A 20,940-nucleotide genomic window follows, 5' to 3' on the forward strand; every position below is an offset into this window, starting at 1 on the left:
GTGTTATGTGGAAACTAATTTGTCAATAAACTATTTGTAAAAAAAAAAAAAAAAGAAAAGAAAAAGAAATGCTTTCCTACAAAAAAAAAACTATCAACAACCTACTGAATTAGAGAAAATATTTGCAAATGACATATCCAATAAAGGGTTAGTGTCCAAAATATATAAAGAACTGGTACAACTCAACATTCCAAAAACAATCCAATCAAAAACTAGGCAGAGGACATGAACAGACATTTCTCTAAAGAAGACATCCAGTTAGCCAAAAGGCACATGAAAAGATGCTCAACATCAGTTACAATCAGGGAAATCCAAATCAAAACCATAATGAGATACCATCTCACACCTGTGAGATATCAAAAATCAAAAACACAACAATAAGTATTTGCAAGAACATGGAGAAAAAAGAACACTCATGCACCACTAGTGGGAATGCAAACTTATGCAGCCACTGTGGAAGACAGTATGGAGGTTCCTGAAAGTATTAAAAACAGATTTACCCTTTGATCCAGTAATCACCCTACTGGGTGTTTACCCAAAGAATACAAAACACTAATTCTAATTCTAAGGGATATATGCACCCCTATGTTTATTGCAGTATTATTTACAATAGCCATATAAGGAAAGCAACCCAATGTCCATCAATAGATAAAGATAATACACACACACAAATATTACTCCACCATAGAAAAGACTAAAATCCTACCATTTGCAACAACGTGGATGGAGCTAGAGTATAATGCTAAGTGAAAGAACTAAAGAAAAAAAAAAAACCCAAGACAAATGCTGTATGACTTCATTCATATGCGGAACTTAAGAAACAAAACAAATGCAGGGTGTTTGGATGGCTCAGTTGGTTAAACATCCAAACTTCAACTCAGGTCATAATTTCTCAGTCCAAGAATTCGAGCCCTGCATCAGGCTCTGTGCTGACAGGTCAAAGTCTGGAGCCTGCTTCAGATCCTGTGTCTCCCTCTCTCTCTACCCCTCCTCCACTCAGCTCTCTCTCTCTCAAAAATAAATAAACCTAAAACAAAAACAAATGAATAAAAGAAAAAGAGACCAAAAAAGGACTCTTAAATATACAGAACTGATGTATACTCTGTATACATCAGAAGGGGGAGGGAGATGGGTGAAATAGGCAAAAGGGATTAAGAGTTCACTTACTATGGGGTACCTGGGTGGCTCAAGTCAATTAAGTGTCTGACTTTGGCTCAGGTCGTGATCTCATGGTTCATCAATTCAAGCCTCACATCAGGCTTTCTGCTGTCAACAAAGAGCCCACTTCAGCTCCTCTGCCTGTCCCTCCCCCATTTGCACTTTTTTTCTTTCTCAGAATAAAAAAAGAGTTCACTTATCATAAGGAGCACTGAGTACTGTACAGAATTGTTAAATCACTGTGTTATACACCCGAAACTAGCACTGTTGTTAATTTTACTGGAATTTAAAAAGTCACTGAATTACATGCTTACAATGGATAGATTTTAGGGTTTGTAAACTCTCTCTCTTATAAAACTGTTCCAAAAATCATAAAGATCATAGAGAACAAAGAAAACTGAGAATCTGTTCCAAATTAAAGGAAATTAAATAGATAAGACAGACAGTACTTAGTCCTGTACTGAATGGAGCATAGGCGTCAGGGGAACAGCTACCAAAGGCTTTATTAGGATCATTTGATGAAATCTGAGAAGTGCCTAAGAATAATATTGATGAATTAATGTTAAACTTCCTGATTTCTATTATTGTACTCACTTTATCACAGAATGTCCTTGTTCTCAGGAAACACACAATGAAGGATTTAAGAGCTAAAGGAGGTACAATCTCCAGTTTATTCTCAAATGTTTCAGAAAAATACAACCTGCAAATATATACATATGAAGAGAAATGACAGAGCAAATGGGCAAAATGTAAACAAGTGGTGAATCTGGGTAAAGGACATATGGGGAGTTCCTTGCACTGTTTTGCAATTTTTACGTAAAATTTGAAATTATATCAAAGTTACAAAAAAAATCTTTTTTTTTTTTTTAATATTTTTATTTATTTCTAGGAGAGAGAGACAGCGTGAGCAGGGGAAGGTCAGAGAGAGAGGGAGACACAGACTCAGAAACAGGCTCCAGGCTCTGAGCTGGCAGTCAGCACAGAGCCCGATGCGGGGCTCGAACCCACAAACCGCGAGATCATGACCTAAGCGAAAGTCGGACGCTTAACCGACTAAGCCACCCAGGCGCCCCACAAAAAAAATCTTTAATAGTACAGGCAGCAGGAAGTGGCTGGAGGTGTAGAAAGGACAAGCAGCATTAGTAAATAACTTATTAAAAAGTCACTGAGGGGCGCCTGGGTGGCTTAGTCGGTTAAGCGTCCGACTTTCACTTAGGTCATGATCTCGCGGTTTGTGGGTTCGAGCCCCGCGTTGGGCTCTGTGCTGCCAGCTCAGAGCCTGGAGCCTGTTTCAGAGTCTGTGACTCCCTCTCTCTCTGACCCTCCCCTGCTCACGCTGTCTCTCTCTCTCTCTCCTAGAAATAAAACATTAAAAAATTAAAAAAATAAAAAATAAAAAGTCACGGAGGCCTATATCCTGAAAACAAAACAAAACACAACTTGCAGCCTATACTCACAAAGATGAGTTACTAGGAGCTATTCTAAAACCCTGATAGCCTCTAAAACGTGGGGATTTACTGCCACTTCTCTTAGGGCCATGCATTCTTTCCCCATTTCCAACATACGTGTGACTACCAGGTTAGGGGCCAAAGGAGATTTTCCAGGCCTAAAGTGTTCTGACCATGCCGCCCAAAGTGCTAATTCTCCCCAGTAGGTTATTCCTGGAGCTCAATATTAAAGATTAAAAAGTAGTTTTAAGATCTACAAAGAGGCTTCTCAATGAACATATGTATTCTCACAACTAGCGGAAGAGCTTTCATAAATAAGCATTTTTCTGACAGATCACAAAGGGCAATAGTCAGGAATAAAACGATCATAAGCCTGCAGGCTACAGTTGATGACAAGAACAGCTGGCCTGATTAGAAACAATGTCTGCCTCTTTCCTGCCTTCTCCCTCTTTCCTCCTCCCCTCCCCAGAAAGGCAGATCTGTCCCTTTTCTCAAGTTTCCATCTGGCATTATCCCTCTCCCTTACCCCAGTCTCTTTTACTTTCTTTTAATATACTTCCTACTTCAAGTAACACATCTAATTTACTTTTGTGTTTTTCATTTCTTTCTATTTGTAGTTTCAAAGTAAGCAGAAAGAGATCCGATATGCTGATTCACCAAATGTTTCTCAATAGTGGGATCTGCCTGATTATTCTTCTTTGTACTACAACTTGAACTTCATATGATGATCTTGTGTTTTAACCAAAATAAAAAGTACTACATTTTTTTAAATCCCTAATTCTAGCAAATCAATTCTTTTTAAACTTTTATATTCCATGTCCCTTGCTTGTGAGAAAAATAATTAGTTGTATTTCCCTTCTAAGTAATCCTTAATTTTGTTTTCCCCAAAGAGCTGCCCTCTGTGAAAAAAAAACAAAACCCTCTCCACCTACTCTCTTGCTTTTCATACACCTTCCATGCCTTCCCCAGTGAGACAGGAAGAAGCCACAGAACAGACATAAGGCAGAGAACAAGGAATGGGGATGGGGAACCTCTAACCAGGACACAGCTTAGAACCTACGCCTCGTGCTATTTTACTCTGTAAATGGTTTCTTACCAGAAAGATGTCTGCATAGCCAGCCAAAGACTCTACTCCCTCTTGGATCCGTGCTCCCCCAGAGTCATTCAGTCCAATCACTGGAGCCCCCACTGTCATGGCCTGGTCCATGATCTGAGACAGCAAAGAAATCTTTTGAGACATCTGATCTTTTTATCAAAAACAGAATTTATAAAGCTCCATGGTGTTTTCTGGAAAATGTTCCAAGTGCATGTTTCTTTTTAAATGTTCATTGAGAGAGAGAGAGAAAAAGAGAGAGCAGAGCACATGCATGCAAACAAAGAGAGGAGCAGAGAGAGAGAGAGGAGAGAGAATGCCAAGCAGGCTCCATGCTGTCGGAATGGGAGCAGGATGCAGGGCTCAATCTCATGAGCCATGAGATCACAACCTAAGCCAAAATCAAGAGTTGGACATTCAACCAAGTGAGCCACTCACATGCCCCTAATTACACTTCTCAAAACAGAAGTCATTAACACTGGCTTCACCCCCCATGATAATTAGGTACCTCCAAGGAAAACAGATAGCCAAAATTTTAAGCGCTGATTATAAAGCCCTTCAGGCATCCAAGAGCCAAAGCACTTCCCACCAGCAGGGGATAAGACTGCTCATAGCAACCATTTCTGAGCCACAGGCCCAGGCTGTAATATTTTCCAGTATCCAGTCTTGTCCATAATTTTTTTTTCCCCAAATAGGCTCTATGCCCAAAGGAGGGCTTGGGCATGGCCTTGAGAACTCATGACCTTGAGATCAAGAGTCACATGTTGTACTGGCTGAGCCAGCCAGGCACCACCACCTCCCTACCTCCCTTTACTCTTTTGAAAGAATTGACAGTAGACACAATACCAAAGTAGTATTTTTATGAAAGTACTTGTAGATCCATCTGTTAACCAGAGCCAGGCCCAGGCCTGATTTCACTTATAATAAGCCATATTTTCCTGGGTCAGTAGTGAAGGGCCTAATAAGCAACATTCATAAGAGCCTTCTCAGTTTAAAAAGCACTTTCACTTCCATTTTCTCATTCAGCCATGATAACAGAGGCAGTGAAAAGAAAAATTAGGGAGGATTAAAAGTTAAGTGATTGGACCGAGGTTTCAGAAATAATATATGACAAGATCATATCTAGAATCCAGGTTTTCCATTACACAGGGAAGCGCAGCTCGGCTATTAATAGTCAACCATACCTTTAATTCCAAAATTCTCCAAATACGATCTATACTTTTATTCATCTCCAGAGCATCTCATCACTAGCTGCGTTTTTAAAATACTACCATGTAATCCTTGCACTGTTCTTTATTCTTTAGGGACTGGACTCTCCACCTAGACCATGGGCTCTTTACCTGGGGTCTTCAGAACCCAAAGGGGTCTGTAAATAGATTTCATCCATGCCTCGAATGGGAAAAAATTTAATCTTTATCTTTATTAACTCTAGCTGGTCTTTAGCATTTCCTTTAATTATGAACACAGAGGGGCGCCTGGGTGGCTTAGTCGGTTAAGCGTCCGACTTTCGCTTGGGTCATGATCTCGCGGTTCGTGGGTTCGAGCCCCGCATCGGGCTCTGTGCTGACTGCCAGCTCAGAGCCTGGAGCCTGTTTCAGTCTGTGACTCCCTCTCTCTCTGACCCTCCCCTGCTCATGCTGTCTCTATCTCTCTCCTAGAAATAAATAAAACATTAAAAAAAAAAATTTAATTATGAACACAGAGAGAAAAAAACTATTATTAGGAATGCCTGTGACTTTATATTAATAGAAGCCATGGATATTTTTATGTCACATTAAAGTTGTTGCAGATATCTTGAAATACCATTTTCACTCATGACTACTTTAAAACTGTAGCAGTTTAGATGGACAGCTAAATCTTGTTATTTGATAAATTAGAAAGCACACAGATTATAAATGGAGGCACCTGGGTGGCTCAGTTGGTTAACCATCAAAGTCTTGATTTCAGCTCAGGTCACGATCTCATGGTTGGGAAGATCAAGCCCCATGGCAGGCTCTGTGCTGACAGTGCAGAGATCCCTGCTTGGGATTCTCTTTCTCTCTCTCTCTCTCAAAATAAACAAATATAAAAGGCATGTATATTAAATTGTAATTTTTTTAATATTTTTAATTCTTGTAATCCTACATATTTTATGCATGTAAATTATTACCAGACTGGCAAAGGGATCCATGATACAAAAAAATGTTAAGGACTCCTGCCTTGGACTAAAAGGACATTTGGGCCCGCAGCCACCCCACATACACAGCTCATTGTCTTGCACCCCAATATTTAATATGCATTATGTATCTGACAAAAGTACTGGGTTTTTCATATTAAATACTTACTTTGCAGATCTTCTGGGCATGGGCCCCGGACAGACTACCTCCAAAAACTGTAAAATCCTAAAAAGAAAACAAATAAAATATAGTCACTAGCCAGGAATGAAGAGCCAGGAGGAGGAGGAAATGAAAAACTCTTGATTAAAAGTTTCTGAAGGATTTTCAGAAGTTCAAAAAAATTATGGTCTTTTATTCACTATTCTATGGAGTAATTTGTATCTTAAAGGGGGTTCATGTATTGTCAAGAGCAAAAGACTTAGTCTTTGCTCTACAAAAATGAATCCTAGCTTTCTAAGAAACACTTTTCATGCAGAATTAACCTGAAAAATCAGATTCTGTAGATGTCAAGCAGGCATTTCTATTATTAGAAACATTTGCCAGTTTGACAAGAGAGATAAAAAATGTCAGTCAGAGCCCTCATGGCTTCCTCTTGTTTATGGAGTTTCATCAGCTTCTGATATAAAGGTCTTCTTGTAGGAACCACCTCAAAAAGACAGCAGGTAATTAAAAACAGATTCAGCGCAGGAGGACAAAAAAGTAAAAGGAAACAATGGCAAAGGAGAGAGTGAACAAACTCAGGGGAACTGAAAGCACAAGAAGAATATGTGACTCGGACCAAATGGAAGCCTATATACTGCAGGGGGAGTAACCACAAGGATGGGACAACCCACGAACTACAGAAAGTAGTAGGGGAGGTGGAGGGGCAGGGAGGGAGGACAGATTGATAAAAAGTTTGTGTTAGGAGCAGTTGGACTCCACAGGGCCTCTCCTTTACCTTGAGAAGAGGATACATTTATTCTCTAAAGCAATTTCACCAGAGGGACTCTAAATTCACAATCACCAGCAGCAAAAGAAAGCAAAGGTGAGGTGAAAAACAGGTGAGATTAGGAACCTATATAATGAATGAATAAGCAGTAATGGCCCCTTCTGCCCCCCTCATCTCCTCCCCCATAACATACCTATGGCCAATAATCAGTAAGAGACTAAGGCTGCTTCTCTGGAAAAGCAGAAGTTCCTCAGAAAAAATAACTGCAGATATTAACACTTTGGGGACCACTACCAAAAAGCCGGTTCATCACTCCCTATCCTCAGTGTCCTTCAGGGCTTATTTCAAATGCCCCACCTTCCCTAAAGCATTCTTCAAGCCTGAATGTGATCGTCCATTGTCCCGAGCCCACAGCACTGGCCCAGAATCTCTCTTGCCCTCATCTGTACTGAAGACACTCCTGTCCTGCCCCATTTTATCTACAAAACGGTTAACTTCTTCAAGGCAGGAACTCTGGCTCAGTCATCTGCCTCTCCTCGCCCCCATTCTCACTCTACCCTACCCCATGCGCATTAAGAAGTGATCAAAAGTATCAATTTAATGAATTTTTGTACCCGCTCAAAAGTTAGAAAGTTGAGTTCAGAAAATACAATAACTTACTTTGTACTAGCTACCTTATCAATCATTCCTTCTGTACAAGCTTTTGCTTACCTCTCTTAATTTCTTCTACTTAGTTGGTAGACCCATTTATAACAGTTTTAAAACACTTCAAAGGTAATTCATTAAGTAAATGAATACTAAGTCCAATACATTTAAAATTAACCAGTTAGGGGCACCTGGGTGGCTCAGTCAGTTAAGCATCCTACTGCAGCTCAGGTCATGATCTCACAGTTCGTGGGTTCAAGCCCCGCGTCGGGCTCTGTGCTGACAGCCAGCTCAGAGCCTGGAACCTGTTTCAGATTCTGTATCTCCTCTCTCTCTGACCCTCCCCTGTTCATGCTGTCTCTCTCTCTCTCTCTCTCTAATATTTTTTAAATATTTTAAATAAATAAAATTAACCAGTTATTTTAATACTGAACCCATAATTTTAATATTTAACAAGCTTTATAATTTTAGATCTGTAAAAGGAACTAAGTATTTAGAATCATATGCATATTTCCAACCCTTGAGATGGGGAGAGGTGGTAATCAAGCCCAAAATAATACAGTGTTAGTTTACTATTAGTTGCTATAACGATTACCGTAAATTCAGTGGTTTAAAACACCACAAATTTATTCTCTTCACAGTTCTGTAATTCAGAAGTCCTACATGGGCCTCACCGAGCTACACTCAAGGTTAGCATGATTAGGTGCCTTTCTGGAGGCTCCAAGGGAGAATCTGGTTTTTTGCCTTTTCCAGGTTCTGGCAACCATCTCCATTCTTTACTCATGACCTCCTTCCTCCATCTTCTTAGCCACCAATGGCAGAATAAGCCCTTCTAAGCACATCATTCCAACCTCCTCTTCTGCCTCTCCTTCTTTTAAGGACCCTCATGATTATGTGTCCACCTGGGTAACCCAGGCTACTTTAAGGCCAGCTAATCAGTGACACTAATTCCAGCTGCAACACAATTCCCCTTTGCTATGTAAGTAACATATTCACAGGTTTTGAGAATTAGGAGTTGAACATCTTTGGGAGCCATTATTCTGCCTAGTATATTCTATGGTCTCAGTGTGAAGAAACTGTATCTGTCTTTATGAAGCCTAACAAAACTTGTTTGAATAGTTTCATGAAAGCTCAAAACTCAGGGGTCTATGGTCCTGAGAGTCAAATCCCTTCCACCCAGGCTACATTCACAGCACTCTCTCAGGTCCATACATTGCCCAGGACACTGCTGCCCTTCAGGCACACATTTACCCTGCCAAGAAAAATGCCACTCACTTAGAATAAACTCCTGGTTCCTGGGACTTTCTACATGATTATTGCCTGTGATTGTCCCTAAAACAGACTAAGGAGTCTTCCTAAGAAAAAAAAAAACACATACTATAGTATAATATTCTGGACATATGCACTGAAAAACAGGAAGTATATCCCTCATCTGCCCCCACTACAGGTAAGTTTTCATTTCTCAAGACTTTCTTCTCACATATTTGGCCCTGGCTCTGCCCTCCAGGAAAGCTCAGCCTATTGGAGTTATTAAATACCTGACTGAAGACATAAACCAATCTTCCATTGATTCGGCCCCGTCCAGTGACCACACTGTCTCCAGGAAACTACCAGAAAAAACAGAAAAATAAAAGTTAAAAAACCCAAATACATCTTTTAATGAATTTGGCAATTATGCCCCAACGAAAAGACCAAAAAAATAAAACAATATTCCCCGAAATTTCTTAAAATTCAATATGAATCAAGAACATGAAGGAATTTCCCCTTCCCCTCTCAGCTCTGCAATAGCAAGCACTAGGCTACTGGTTCATCAATAGAAGTAAAGGGCATTATAGTTAGGCCTCATCTTCCTTCTCATAAGCAAAATAATCAAGACTCACCCTAGGGCCACTGCTACCAAATGCCATAGGAAGGAGAAGGGCATATAATGACACATGGCAACTCTAGAAAGCCACACACCCCACCTCCAAGCCTTAAGACAAACCCATCATTTTACTTGGAGTCCATAAGGACTCAAGCCAGCTGATGTGATGCCAAGTTCACAAATCTTTGGTCAATAACAGCATACATGCAGACCTGACGTAAACTGATCAAAAGTGAGTCCAAAGAACTCTACATATCCATGGAGAACATCCAATTAAAAAAGGAAATATTGGTGACTTTGATCTTAAAAACTCCATAAACTCAAAAGTGTCAAAAGAGGCAAGTGGTCCTGCTTTAGGGGTCTCTGGTGGCTAGACAGATCAGAACACAACCAAGACACTCTCACCTTTCCTTCTAAGTTTGTCACTCCATAACTGTGAGAACTCTGAACCAACAACCAGAGACCTGGAAACTGGGCCAGAGTCACTGCACAAGGTATGAGTTCTCCCACTCCCATTCCCATCCCTTCATCTGCAAAGGCAACTGGGGGGACCTGGAGGCCCAATAGTACTTCTTCAGAGGCACTTTTGCAGTTTCAGGCCCCAAACTTGAAAACTGTTAAATGTACCTTGAGTTCCAGAAGGCCTTCATTATTAGGCTAATGAGTAGGCCAGCAGAGCCATGGCTGGACAGTGCAACTTACAGGGTCACACCACCACTGTGAAAAGATACCTTATTCTTATCAGCAGCCATTCCAAAATCTGCACATCTGTGTTCCACAAACATGTCGCTCTCAACAAAACTGCCAGGGTCCAGCAGCAGGCTGATCCGCTCTCTGGCAGTCAGCTTTCCCTAAAATACAACAAAAACCATTCAGTGATGTCATCACAGACAAAGTCAGTAAGCAAAGGAGCGCTCATGAGTGAGCCAGGAAGACAGGGTTGCCCCTTCACCTCAGGTGAAAGCCTCTATTCCATCAACCCATTCAAAACACAGGTGTTATTAGTACAATTCAGCTGGTAAGAAAATCAGGGCAGACAAGGTGCTCCAGGAGCTACCACCGGGGGAGGGAGGCAGATAAGGAAGCGGAAGGAGGAAAAGATGGAGAGAAATGCGAGTAAGGAGAGCCTGACCCTGGAACAAGATAACTAGTTTCACAAATATTTACTGGAGACCTAAGGAGCAATAAAAAGAAAAATGGAAAAGTAGGAGGTGGAAAACTAAAGCAGGCTGGGTGAAGGGCCTGAGACTACACCCCCAGAGTCACAAGCTTCTTCTAGGGAAGCCAACACAAACTCACCTCATTAGTGTCCAACCCCAAGGACACTTTCAGGACTACTTCCTGGCTCTTTTCCTGCCTCTTCCATGGCTTCTCCTATCTATCCTACATCTGGGCTCAGCTTAGAAACCCCACACCTGACAGTGATACTATGGTATGACAGCAACCCCACAGCAGGTAGTGCCCGAAATGAAAAGGAGTGAGAGTGGTAAAAAGCTCACTTGAGAGGAGTGAAAAAAATGCTTCTTGGAGGGGGGTGAGGTTGGAGACTTCAACTTATCAAGAGCCTCTATTGCTTGAACTCTCAAGCCCTTAGACCAAGCCAAACCACCCAAGCCCACTGTCCTCTGCCCTCCCTCCGCCCCAGGGAAAAACCTTCTCAAATTGGCTCTTATTTTCCCCATAAGAAAGTAGCCAAAACCAGTGAGGTCCTTTTTAAAACAGACAATCGGGGGTCCTGGGTGGCTCAGTCACTTGGGTATCCGACTTCAGCTCAAGTCATGACCTCTGACAGCTCAGAGCCTGGCTCCTGCTTTGGATTCTGTGTCTCCCTCTCGCTCTGCCCCTCCCTCCCCTGCCTGCACTGTCTGTCTCTCTCAAAAATAATAAACATTTTTTAAAAATTAAAAAAACAGACAATCTTTAGAGGAAGTTTTCCAGAAACCAATTTGGCAACATATATTAGAGTATTCAAAATACTCCTATCTTTTGACCCAGTAATTCCATTTCTGGAAATCTATCCTATGGAAGTAGCCCAAAAATTGTTTAAGAGGGGGGTGTAGTGGAGGATTTAAATCAAGTCAGCCTCCTAAGTCAGCTCTGGCAAAAGAGAAATAGCTTCTGGAGCCTGCATCAAAACCCAATAGGGTCCACTGAGGGAAGAGGTGGGGTGACGTTCCAGGGAGGAATTGAGCAATGGGCCCCAAAGAAAGAGTGTACAGGAGCACTGACAGGTCTTTCCAAAGTATGATGTAAAGATTCCTTTAACCCAGACAGAGCCACCCCAGGGGGAGGGAGGGAAAGCACTCCTGGCACCACATACAACCAAATTTACATCTCACTCCCAAGAGTTAAGAATTACTATTTTCTGCTGAGAACAAACGGAGGACTGATGGGGGGGCGGGGGGGGGGGAATGGGCATGGAGGAGGGCACTTGTGGGGATGAGCACCGGGTGTTATATGGAAACCAACTTGACAATAAACTATTTGTAAAAATAAATATCTTTTTTAAAAAATGGTCTGGAAGTTCCTCGAAAAGTTAAATATAATTCCACATGTTCTAGCAATTTTACTTCCAGGTACGTGTCTAAAAGAAAAACATATGTCAGCAAAAAAAAAAATTACTGTTTTCTGTTTAGAATAAATTTACTCCTCGGGATTAAGTAACTTGTCAAAATGGAACGGCCACCTCATGTTCCAGTCAAATGGGAATTTACATCTAAATCAACACCTAGATTTCAATCAAGAACTAGCTCGAATCTCCTCACTGAGAGCTCGAATCTCCCCACTGAAGACCCCCAATCTTCCACCCCAGTCACCACCCCGACGCTTGACATGTGTCGCAGTACCCTTCACCTCTAAGAATTTCACTTCTGCATCTTCCAGGTTGATTATTTAACGCAGCCAGCACGAAGATCCAGTTTCACACACGTCAGTAACGCATTGCGTGAGCCTACTTTCAAGTCCCGGGTCACTCATCTGGGCCTCAGTTTCTCCTGCTGCTAAATGGCCATGCAGCTTATCTCTGAAGGCCAGCTGCAATTCTCCCCTCAAAAACCTCCCTGCCTCCGCGCACATCGTGCCTTTCTACCCAGCATGTCGATGCATGCTGACACCCTAAAGGCGTTCAGCCAGCACTGAGGAGACAGAAGTTCCCACAAGATTCTGGGGCTCAACCCGCCCCAGATTAATGTGCAAGTTGGCCCAAATTACTCCCCCTACCATATGCTTCTATTTTCCTGCTTCCATAATGGAGCAAGAACCTACCACCATTCTTTCATGGAGCATGAGTAGTATAGAAAGAATTTTTTTAATTGCCTATCATCGCTTCTGTAGCTCAACCAGTAAGATTGTGAGATGAGAAATACTATTTTCTTCTTTCAGTAAACTGACTTCTAGTGATTAACTGGTCCAAAAGTTTATAGATGTTAAGTGAATGACTGTCTGGGGCCCAAGAGCTCCGTCTAAAAATTCAGAAATGAAGCACAAGGGTGCTTATTCTCGTTTTACCTGCCACTTGGTGAAAGGCAGCAGGTTCTCAAGGTGAACCTTCTCGTCCCCGCCCCTCCCCGGCATCGCGCGGATTGGCTGAAAGCACTGGGCGCACCGCAAGCGTTCGCAACTCGGTGATAGGTTGCGAACCCCGAGGGGATGGTCGGGCTTCCGTAGCACTCACTCGCTTATGCTGCGCGGCGATGCGGTGCTGGCCTCCTCCCAGCAGCGCGGCGCGGCGCTTGTTCTCGATACGCTCGTTAACCGAAGCGGGCTGACTACACAGGCTGCGGGCCGCGCCCCGGAGACCGCCCACCATAGTGCTGAGTCTTGCTCCAGCCGCCAGCACGCGCGTTGCCGCCGCCATCTTTGTTCTGCGGCGAGCTCCCGACTGGTGCGCCTGAGTACGCTTGTGCGTCGAGCGTGGGCATAGGGTTCTGCGCCTGCGCAGCACGAGTTGGACGTAGGGACCCTGTGGGTTGGACATCACAGCGTGCGTAGAAGAAAGACCTGAGGGTAGGAGTGCCCCTACCGCGCTAGGGGTTCACCCTGAGAAAGATAGTACTGCCCTCAGATCTTGTGCCTTCTTTGCTGCTCAGAAGATGTACTTAATCCTTGTTTTTTTTCTGTCTACCTAGACCTCGAGTTTGGTTGTCCTACCACCTTCAGAAAATGAGTAGATAATAGGAGCTAACCAACATGCGTTAAACACTGCCAGGTGTGGCTTAAAGCAGTCACTTGCATTATCTTATTATCCTGATTTCACAGATGAGGCAAATGAAGCACAGAGAGGGAGAGTGATTTTATCAAGAGCCAAGACAAACAGGATTCACACACATAGACCTACTATTTGCCGTGTATTAAGCACAGGTCACTTAACCTCTACTGGGTAGTTCTCAAAATGTGGGCCGAACAGTTTCAGCATCAGCTAGGAGCAAGTGGGAAATGTAGACTTTCAAATTCTCCTACTCCACCCCTGACCAACTGAATTGAATTCTGAGGGTGCAGCCAGCAATCTGTTTCACCAGACGACCTCCAGGTGATTTTGATGCTTGCTAAATTTTGAGAACTACTATTCTAGGAATTTAGAACTGAACACTTAGGAGCTTGTCCATCTGTTTCCCCAGCTGACAAGCAACTCTTTAAGGCAAAGCACAAGGTGTATATTTTGCATTCGTAGCTACAGAAAACTACTAAAATTGATCATTAGCCCCTCCAAGCTCCAGCTCACAGTTACAGCCTTCATAAAGTCCAAATTCTGGCTTGGGACTTCAATGTTAACTCAGTTCGATTCCGCAAATATTTTTGAGTACCTTCTATGTGCCCAAAACTAACCACCAGTGTTTATTATCTTTTCTGGAGCGGAAATGTTTCACCTAGTATGCAGGGAAACTGAGGGTACAGCGTGAGATCGTTACTGAACAAAGCCCACCTGCATGTGTCTGACCCCATAGTAGATGTTTTGGCCCGGCATTTGGGTCTCTGCTTTAAGAACCTCATCAACTTGGGGGCACCTGGGTGGCTCAGTCAGCTGAGCACCCGACTTCGGCCCCGGTCATGATCTCGCGGTCCGCGGGTTCAGGCCCTGCGTCGGGACTAGCTGCGTCAGCTAGCTCAGAGCCTGAAGCCTGCTTCGGATTCTGTCTCTCTCTCTCTCTCTCTCTCTCTCTCTCTCTCTCTCTCTCTCTGGCCCTCCCCTGTTCACACCGTCTCTCTGTCTCTCTCTCTCTCTCAGAAATAAATAAAACATTTTTTAAAAATTTAGAGAAAAAAAAAGAACCTCATCAATTTGGAGAGAGAGACAAAGTACTGGCCTGGTAGCACAGGGAAGAATTTGGGCACGGCTGGATGTGTCAAGGAGAGTAGCTCTGAAAAAGTAACTGTATGTAGCATATTCAGATTCACATATAGTTCTACCACCCACTTTTTGGTAATGGTCGTAAATGAGATTACAAAGCAAAAACTGAGTTAGGGTATGAAGAATTTTGCCATGCTCAGAAATTGGGACTTCATTTGGGCTGGGGGCCATGAGACTCCTTTGTTCTAAAGTGCTTTGCAGATCCCTCTCCAATGGCACATCTCACACTGTGGTAAGGCTGGTTAGCTATTTCCTCAGCTAGATTTCCAAGTCAGAGGGCATAAACTGTGGCTGGCGTGCTCACCACTGTGGCCCCTGCACCTAGAACAAGGCCCAGAACATAGAGAGCCAGCAGAATTTATTTGCAGAATTTAACTGAGCTAGCAGAAAGGCAATTGCAAGTGGCTCAGAAGGTTTTCTCCTACACCTATGCACCCTTCCAGGCTCTGCTCAGGTATTGTCTCCTCAAGGCAGTCTACTCTGAGCCTCCTTCTGCCTGGGTTAGGGAAAGTATCAGTCCCTCAGGGAAGCAAGGAAGTTTTTCTTATTTAACTTTCAATAACCAGTGCTTAGTAGAAAGCCTAGAAGGGATCCATAAACAACTGTTAAGACTGAACCAAATTAATTCCTCTCTCTCTCCCTTCATCTGAAGTTTTAGTGCCCTAACACAGGTACTATATATACAGTCATCTAGATCTATACGGTTGTTCTTTACCTCAGATGCAATTCCCAGCCTAGGATGGGTGGAGGTGGGTAGATGGAGCATTGAACTACCTGGCAATTGCCCTCTGGGATCCTAGCATGCTCCAGGCTGTTTTCCTGCCCCTAGTCCTCCTTGCTGGGTTGCTCTGCTTGCATTATTTCTCCATTTTGAAACAGGAGTCACCCTGATCTGGCTGTTCTCTCCTAGTCAGTGATCACTGTCTGTGAAGATGGGTGAAATGGAAGGAAGGAGTAAATTTGGAAAAGGTCACACATATTTGGGAGAACATGTTATCCGGGTCTTCCGAGAAGCAGCTGCCAAGAAAGGAATTAAATGTGCAAGAAATCAATTAGGGGAATGACCTGTGAGAGAAAATGGGGCAGCAGCTGGGAGAGGCTGGGAGAACTATCAGATTGCAGTGCAAGTCTGAACCCCAGTCAAGGAGAGAGGGAAGGAAGAAAAGTGACTGGGAGCTCCTTAGACTACCCTGTACATTTAAGGAAAGTTTAACAAGGCTATCAAGGAGTCCTAGAGTCAAAATATTCCTGCCCCTACTTGGCTGGGAGCAGCCCATGAGAGGTGTGGCCTCAGTACAAATGCAGCAATTAATTTCAGAACAGTCAATTACTGTTAATGCAACCCAGGTGTCTTGTCACCTTACCAAGTTTGAGATGGTTGGTTGAAAGTAAAAGGGTGTGAGAGATGAAATTTTGGACAGCAGCTGCAATCCACGTGGGAAGAGAGGATTTTTAAGATATGTATTATGCCTTATGAATGTACTTCTTTCCTTAGTGTCTTGTTTTTTAATGAAAAAAAATAATAAAGTGCTTTCAATTTGCTTTTTTTTTTTTTTTCCTGGACTGTGATTCTTTGACTGCTAAGATTGGGCCACAAGAACCCTGTCTTAAATTTCAGTTAAAACTGTATTATTAGAAGCTTGGGTGGCTCAGTTGTTAGGGCGTCCAACTTCGGCTCGGTTCATGATCTCATTGCTCATGGGTTTGCGCCCCACTCTGTGCTGACAGCTCAGACCCTGGAGCCTGCATCAGATTCTGTGGCTCCCTCTCTCTCTTCCCCTCTCCCACTCATGCTCTGTCTCTCTCTCCTTCAAAAATAAATATTTAAAAGTTTAAAAAACCGTGATTATTAAGAACTGGAAACTGGTTTTCCCCACACCACACACCAAAAGCTTCACTTTTTCTGACCCCCAGGGCTGAGTGGGAAATGAGCAGAGTTCTTCCGTACCTTTTCCCGGAGGCACTTCCAGACCATTCTTCCCCCGTTGTTGAGCTGCTCTTCCTTTAAAGCTTTCATTATCTGTTGGTGCCGGCTTTCAGCATTCTCTGACCTCCACAATACACTTCTTTCTCCTGTGATTTCCACAGAAGGCTCACTTTCCTCCTCTTCCTTGCTGTATTATTCAGGGGTATCCAGAGAAAGAGAACTACTAGGATATATGTAGATACAGATATGAAGAGATTTATTATAAGAATTGGCTCATATGCTTATGGATACTAAGAAGTCACACAATCTGCTATCTGAAAGAGGGACCAAAGCAAGTAGGCAAGAAAAAATAAATACGCAAGAGACACTCAAATTGGAAAGAAAGAAATAAAACCGTCACTATTTGCAGGTGATATGAAATTGTATACAGAAACCTCTAAAGACTCTTCTGAAAAACATGAGAACTAATAAACTCAGCAAAGATGCAGGATAAAATCAATATACAAATACCTGCTGTGTTTCTATACCCTAATAATGAAATATCAGCAACTAACAATCCCATTTATAATTGTATCAAAAGAGTAAAACATCTGAAAATAAATTTAACCAAGAAAAAGGACCTGTGTACTTCAAACTATAAGAGATTAATGTAAGATTGGAGAAGACATAAGTGAACAGAGATTCAAAGCTCATGGATTGGAAGAATTAATATTTTTAAAGTGTCTATACTACCCAAAGCAGTATGTAGATTCAATGCAATCTGTATCAAAACTCCAATGGTGTTTTTCATATAAATACAACAAAAAATCCTAAATCCAACCATTAATTAATGATCAATTAATTTATGAAAAAAAGAGCCAAGAATATACAGTGGTAAAAAGGACAACGTCTTCAATAAATGGTGTTGGGAAAATTATGCAGCCACATGCAAAAGAATGAAACTGGGACCACAACCAAATAGCAAGCACAAAAATTTACTAAAATGGATTAAATGCTTGAATGTAAGACCTAAAATCATAAAACTCTTAGGAAAAAAACATGAGCAGTAAGCGTTTGGCATAGACCTTGGCGAAGATTTTTTGGATTTGATGCCCAATGTAAAGGCAACAAAAACAAAAATAAGTGGGACTACATCAAACTAAAAGGCTTCTGTGCAGCAAAGGACATCAACAAAATAAAAAGGCAACCTACTAAGTGGGAGAAAATATTTGCAAATAATGTATCTAATAGAAGGCTAATATTCAAAATATATCAAGAATTCATACAATACAATAGCAAAAATGAATCAGTCTTATTTAAAAATGGGCAAAACCGGGTCACCTGGGTGGCTCATTCAGTTGAACATCCGACTCTTGATTTAAGCTCAGGTCATGGTCCCAGGGTCGTGGGATGGAGTCCTGCGTCCAGCTCCATGCTGAGATTTCATCTACCCCTTCCTCTCTGTTTTTCTTTCTCTCAAAAATAATTTAAAAATTACCAAAAGCATAAAACAAAAATAAAAATAGGCAGAAGATTTGAATAGACATTTTTCCAAAGAAGACAAACAGATAATCAAAAGGTACAAGAAGAGATTCTCAACATCACTAATTATCAGGGAAGTATAAATCAAAATCACAATGAGGTATCATCTCACACCTGTTAGAATGATTAATTTCAAAAAGATAAGAGATAACAAGTATTGGTAAGGATGTGCAGTGCCCTTATGTACTGATGGTGGGAGGGTAATTTGGTGCAGCCACTATGGAAAACAGTATGGAGAATCCTCAAAAAAATTAAAAATAGATCTACCGTATTATCCAGCAATTCCATCTCTGGGTATTTATCCAAATAAAATAAAAACACTAATTCAAAAACGTATATGTACCCCCATGTTCATTGCAGCATTATTTATAATAGCCAAGACATGGGAACAACTTAAGTGTCCACTGACAGGTGAATAGCTAAAGAAGTTATGAGACATAGATATAGATCTAAAAACAAAAAAGAAAGAAAGGAAAGGAAAGAACAAAATGCAGCTCATGGATACAGAAAATAGATGGGTGGTTGCCAGAGGTGGGAGGTGGGAAGTCAGTGAAATTGGCAAAGAGGGTCAAAAAGTAAAAATTTCCAGTTATAAAGTAAGTAACTCATCGATATGGAATGTACAGCATGGTGACTATGGTTAATACCACTTTGCATTACTGAAACTTACTAGGAGAGTAAATCTTAAAAATTCTCATCGTAAGAAAAAATGTAACTATGTATGGTGACTAGACTTGTTATAGTGATCATTTTGCAATACATACAGATGTCAAATTATTATGTTGTACACCTGAAATTAATATAGTAATTCAATTATACCTCAATAAAAAGTGCTCTATGACATATATAGTTTATTGCATGTTTTTCATATGTATCAATGAATATTAAAGATCATATGGTTTTATTTTTTTAAAAAAGATGGAGAACCATGAAAGCCTGCATTGCAATTTAGTCAGAGTCCAAAGGTCTGAGAAAGGGAGAGCAGGGGGGTTAATGGTGTAATCCCGAATCTAAGTCTGAAAGTATTAGAACTAGGAGCATGGATGTCCTAGGGCAGGAAAAGATAGATGTCTACGACCATTCTTAAAGAGTCCATTCAGCCATCATGCTGATATGCCCTGACTCCCTGGCCTCACAATTCCTTAACTTTCTCAACATGAAAGGCCTTCATATCTGTTCTACTTCAGCCACCAACACACTGGACCTTGTAATCACTAAAAATTGCTCCACTTCTAGGAGCTGAAACCTGGCACTTTTCTCTACCACCTCCATTCCTCCTACTGTTCCCACAGTAGGGGAAGGGCATGGACCCTTGGACTCTTCACCCTGCACCTGGTCCATGCCCTCAATATAACACTTTGGTTCCCTCTGTGTATGTATTTAAACTGCCTACTCTAACATTCCTGTCTCTCAAACCCTTGAATTTCCATCATGATCACCATGTGAAGCTCCAATCCTTCTTTCAGATAACTGATTTTATTCAGAGACATCCACAGTTGCTGGCAGAAGTAAAAGAAATCATAACCAGTATATCAGTTTCCTAGAACTGCTGCAACGAAAACCACAAAATTGGTGACTTAAAACAATGGAAGTTTATTCTCACCACTCTAGAAAGAGGCTAGGAGTCCAACATCAAAGGTTGGCAGGGCCACTCTCCTTTCAAAGTCTCTAGAGGAGAATACTTTCTCGGCTCTTCCAGCTTCCAGAGGTTCCTGGTGTTCCTTAGCATGGGGCTGCAGAACTCCAGTCTCTCTTCCATCTTTACATCCCCTTCTTCCCTTTGTCTCCATGTCTGTGATCTCTCTCTCCTTTGTTTTCCAGTTAGGACACCATTCTTTGGATTTAGGACCCACCCTAAATCCAGGATGACTTTATTTTGAGATCATTAACTTGATTACATATGCAAGACTCTATCCTATTAAGGTCACATTAACAGGCACCAGGGGTTAGAGATTTAAATACATCTTCTGGTGGGAGAGACAAATACAGTACACTACACTAGATCACTGATGATTCTTCTTTTTTTTTTTTTCTAGGAGAGAGAGAGAGAGAGACAGCGTGAACAGGGGAGGGTCAGAGAGAGAGGGAGTCACAGACTGAAACAGGCTCCAGGCTCTGAGCTGGCAGTCAGCACAGAGCCCGACGCGGGGCTCGAACCCACGAACCTCGAGATCATGACCCAAGCGAAAGTCGGACACTTAACCGACTAAGCCACCCAGGCGCCCCAATCACTGATGATTCTTGCTATTCCTTGCTGTTCTCTTCAACCCATCTCTGTGTATCCAAATCTAATGTATCCAATTCCAAATAACACCTCTTCCACACTATTTCCTCTTACAAGCAACTTCTCTTTTCTCTAAACTCCCATCTGCTCTCCAGAAATTGATAGATCTTATCAATTTCTACCTTGTATGAATGTTATCTGTGTAAGAGCTTTACACTTTCTCTGGCTACCTGGATTGCAGAAAGTGCTACCCTAGTGTCTCATGGGCAAACTCCACTTTGGAAACTTTGGTCTGGCTAGAATCACTTATGTTGCTCCTGCCACCACTGAACGTGCTGCCCTGGCCCCTCTACCTAAAGGTCCCTGTCTTTCTCAACCAATAGAGCTTTAGTGATTCTTCTTCCCTAACCAGTTCCCTATATTCCTGCCTCTTAGCTTCTTCTTTTCCCCGTCCTCTGCTCAGCAACCTGCCCCTTCTCTACTTCCCTCTCTCAGTCTCCCACCTTTTTGAGGCCTGTGAAGCACAGTTCTGTTCCTCAAGCCACAAGTTGCTTCCTTATTCTCTCCTCCACCAGTTCCTTGGAGGTTTTCTCTTACCTTCTGTACCTGACCCACTAGATATCCTTCAT

General features: G+C 42.1%; 1 protein-coding gene across 1 annotated transcript in view; it reads right to left on the reverse strand.

Annotated features, from left to right (window-relative positions):
• PCCB (propionyl-CoA carboxylase subunit beta) overlaps positions 1-13,175 on the reverse strand; it is an 86,979-nt gene extending 73,804 nt beyond the window's left edge. The window contains exons 1-5 of the mRNA XM_039256478.1: positions 12,966-13,175; positions 10,024-10,143; positions 8,967-9,035; positions 6,024-6,080; positions 3,703-3,816 (exon numbers count right to left, since the gene is read on the reverse strand). Coding sequence (XP_039112409.1) covers positions 3,703-3,816; positions 6,024-6,080; positions 8,967-9,035; positions 10,024-10,143; positions 12,966-13,148 — 543 coding nt within the window. The 5' untranslated portion in view covers positions 13,149-13,175. The remainder of the gene's footprint in view (positions 1-3,702; positions 3,817-6,023; positions 6,081-8,966; positions 9,036-10,023; positions 10,144-12,965) is intronic.
• Between the last annotated feature and the right edge of the window lie 7,765 nt (positions 13,176-20,940).

Source organism: Hyaena hyaena, unplaced genomic scaffold (genome assembly GCF_003009895.1).
Source record: "Hyaena hyaena isolate Hyena2069 unplaced genomic scaffold, ASM300989v1 scaffold_575, whole genome shotgun sequence".
Taxonomy (NCBI): Eukaryota; Metazoa; Chordata; class Mammalia; order Carnivora; family Hyaenidae; genus Hyaena; species Hyaena hyaena.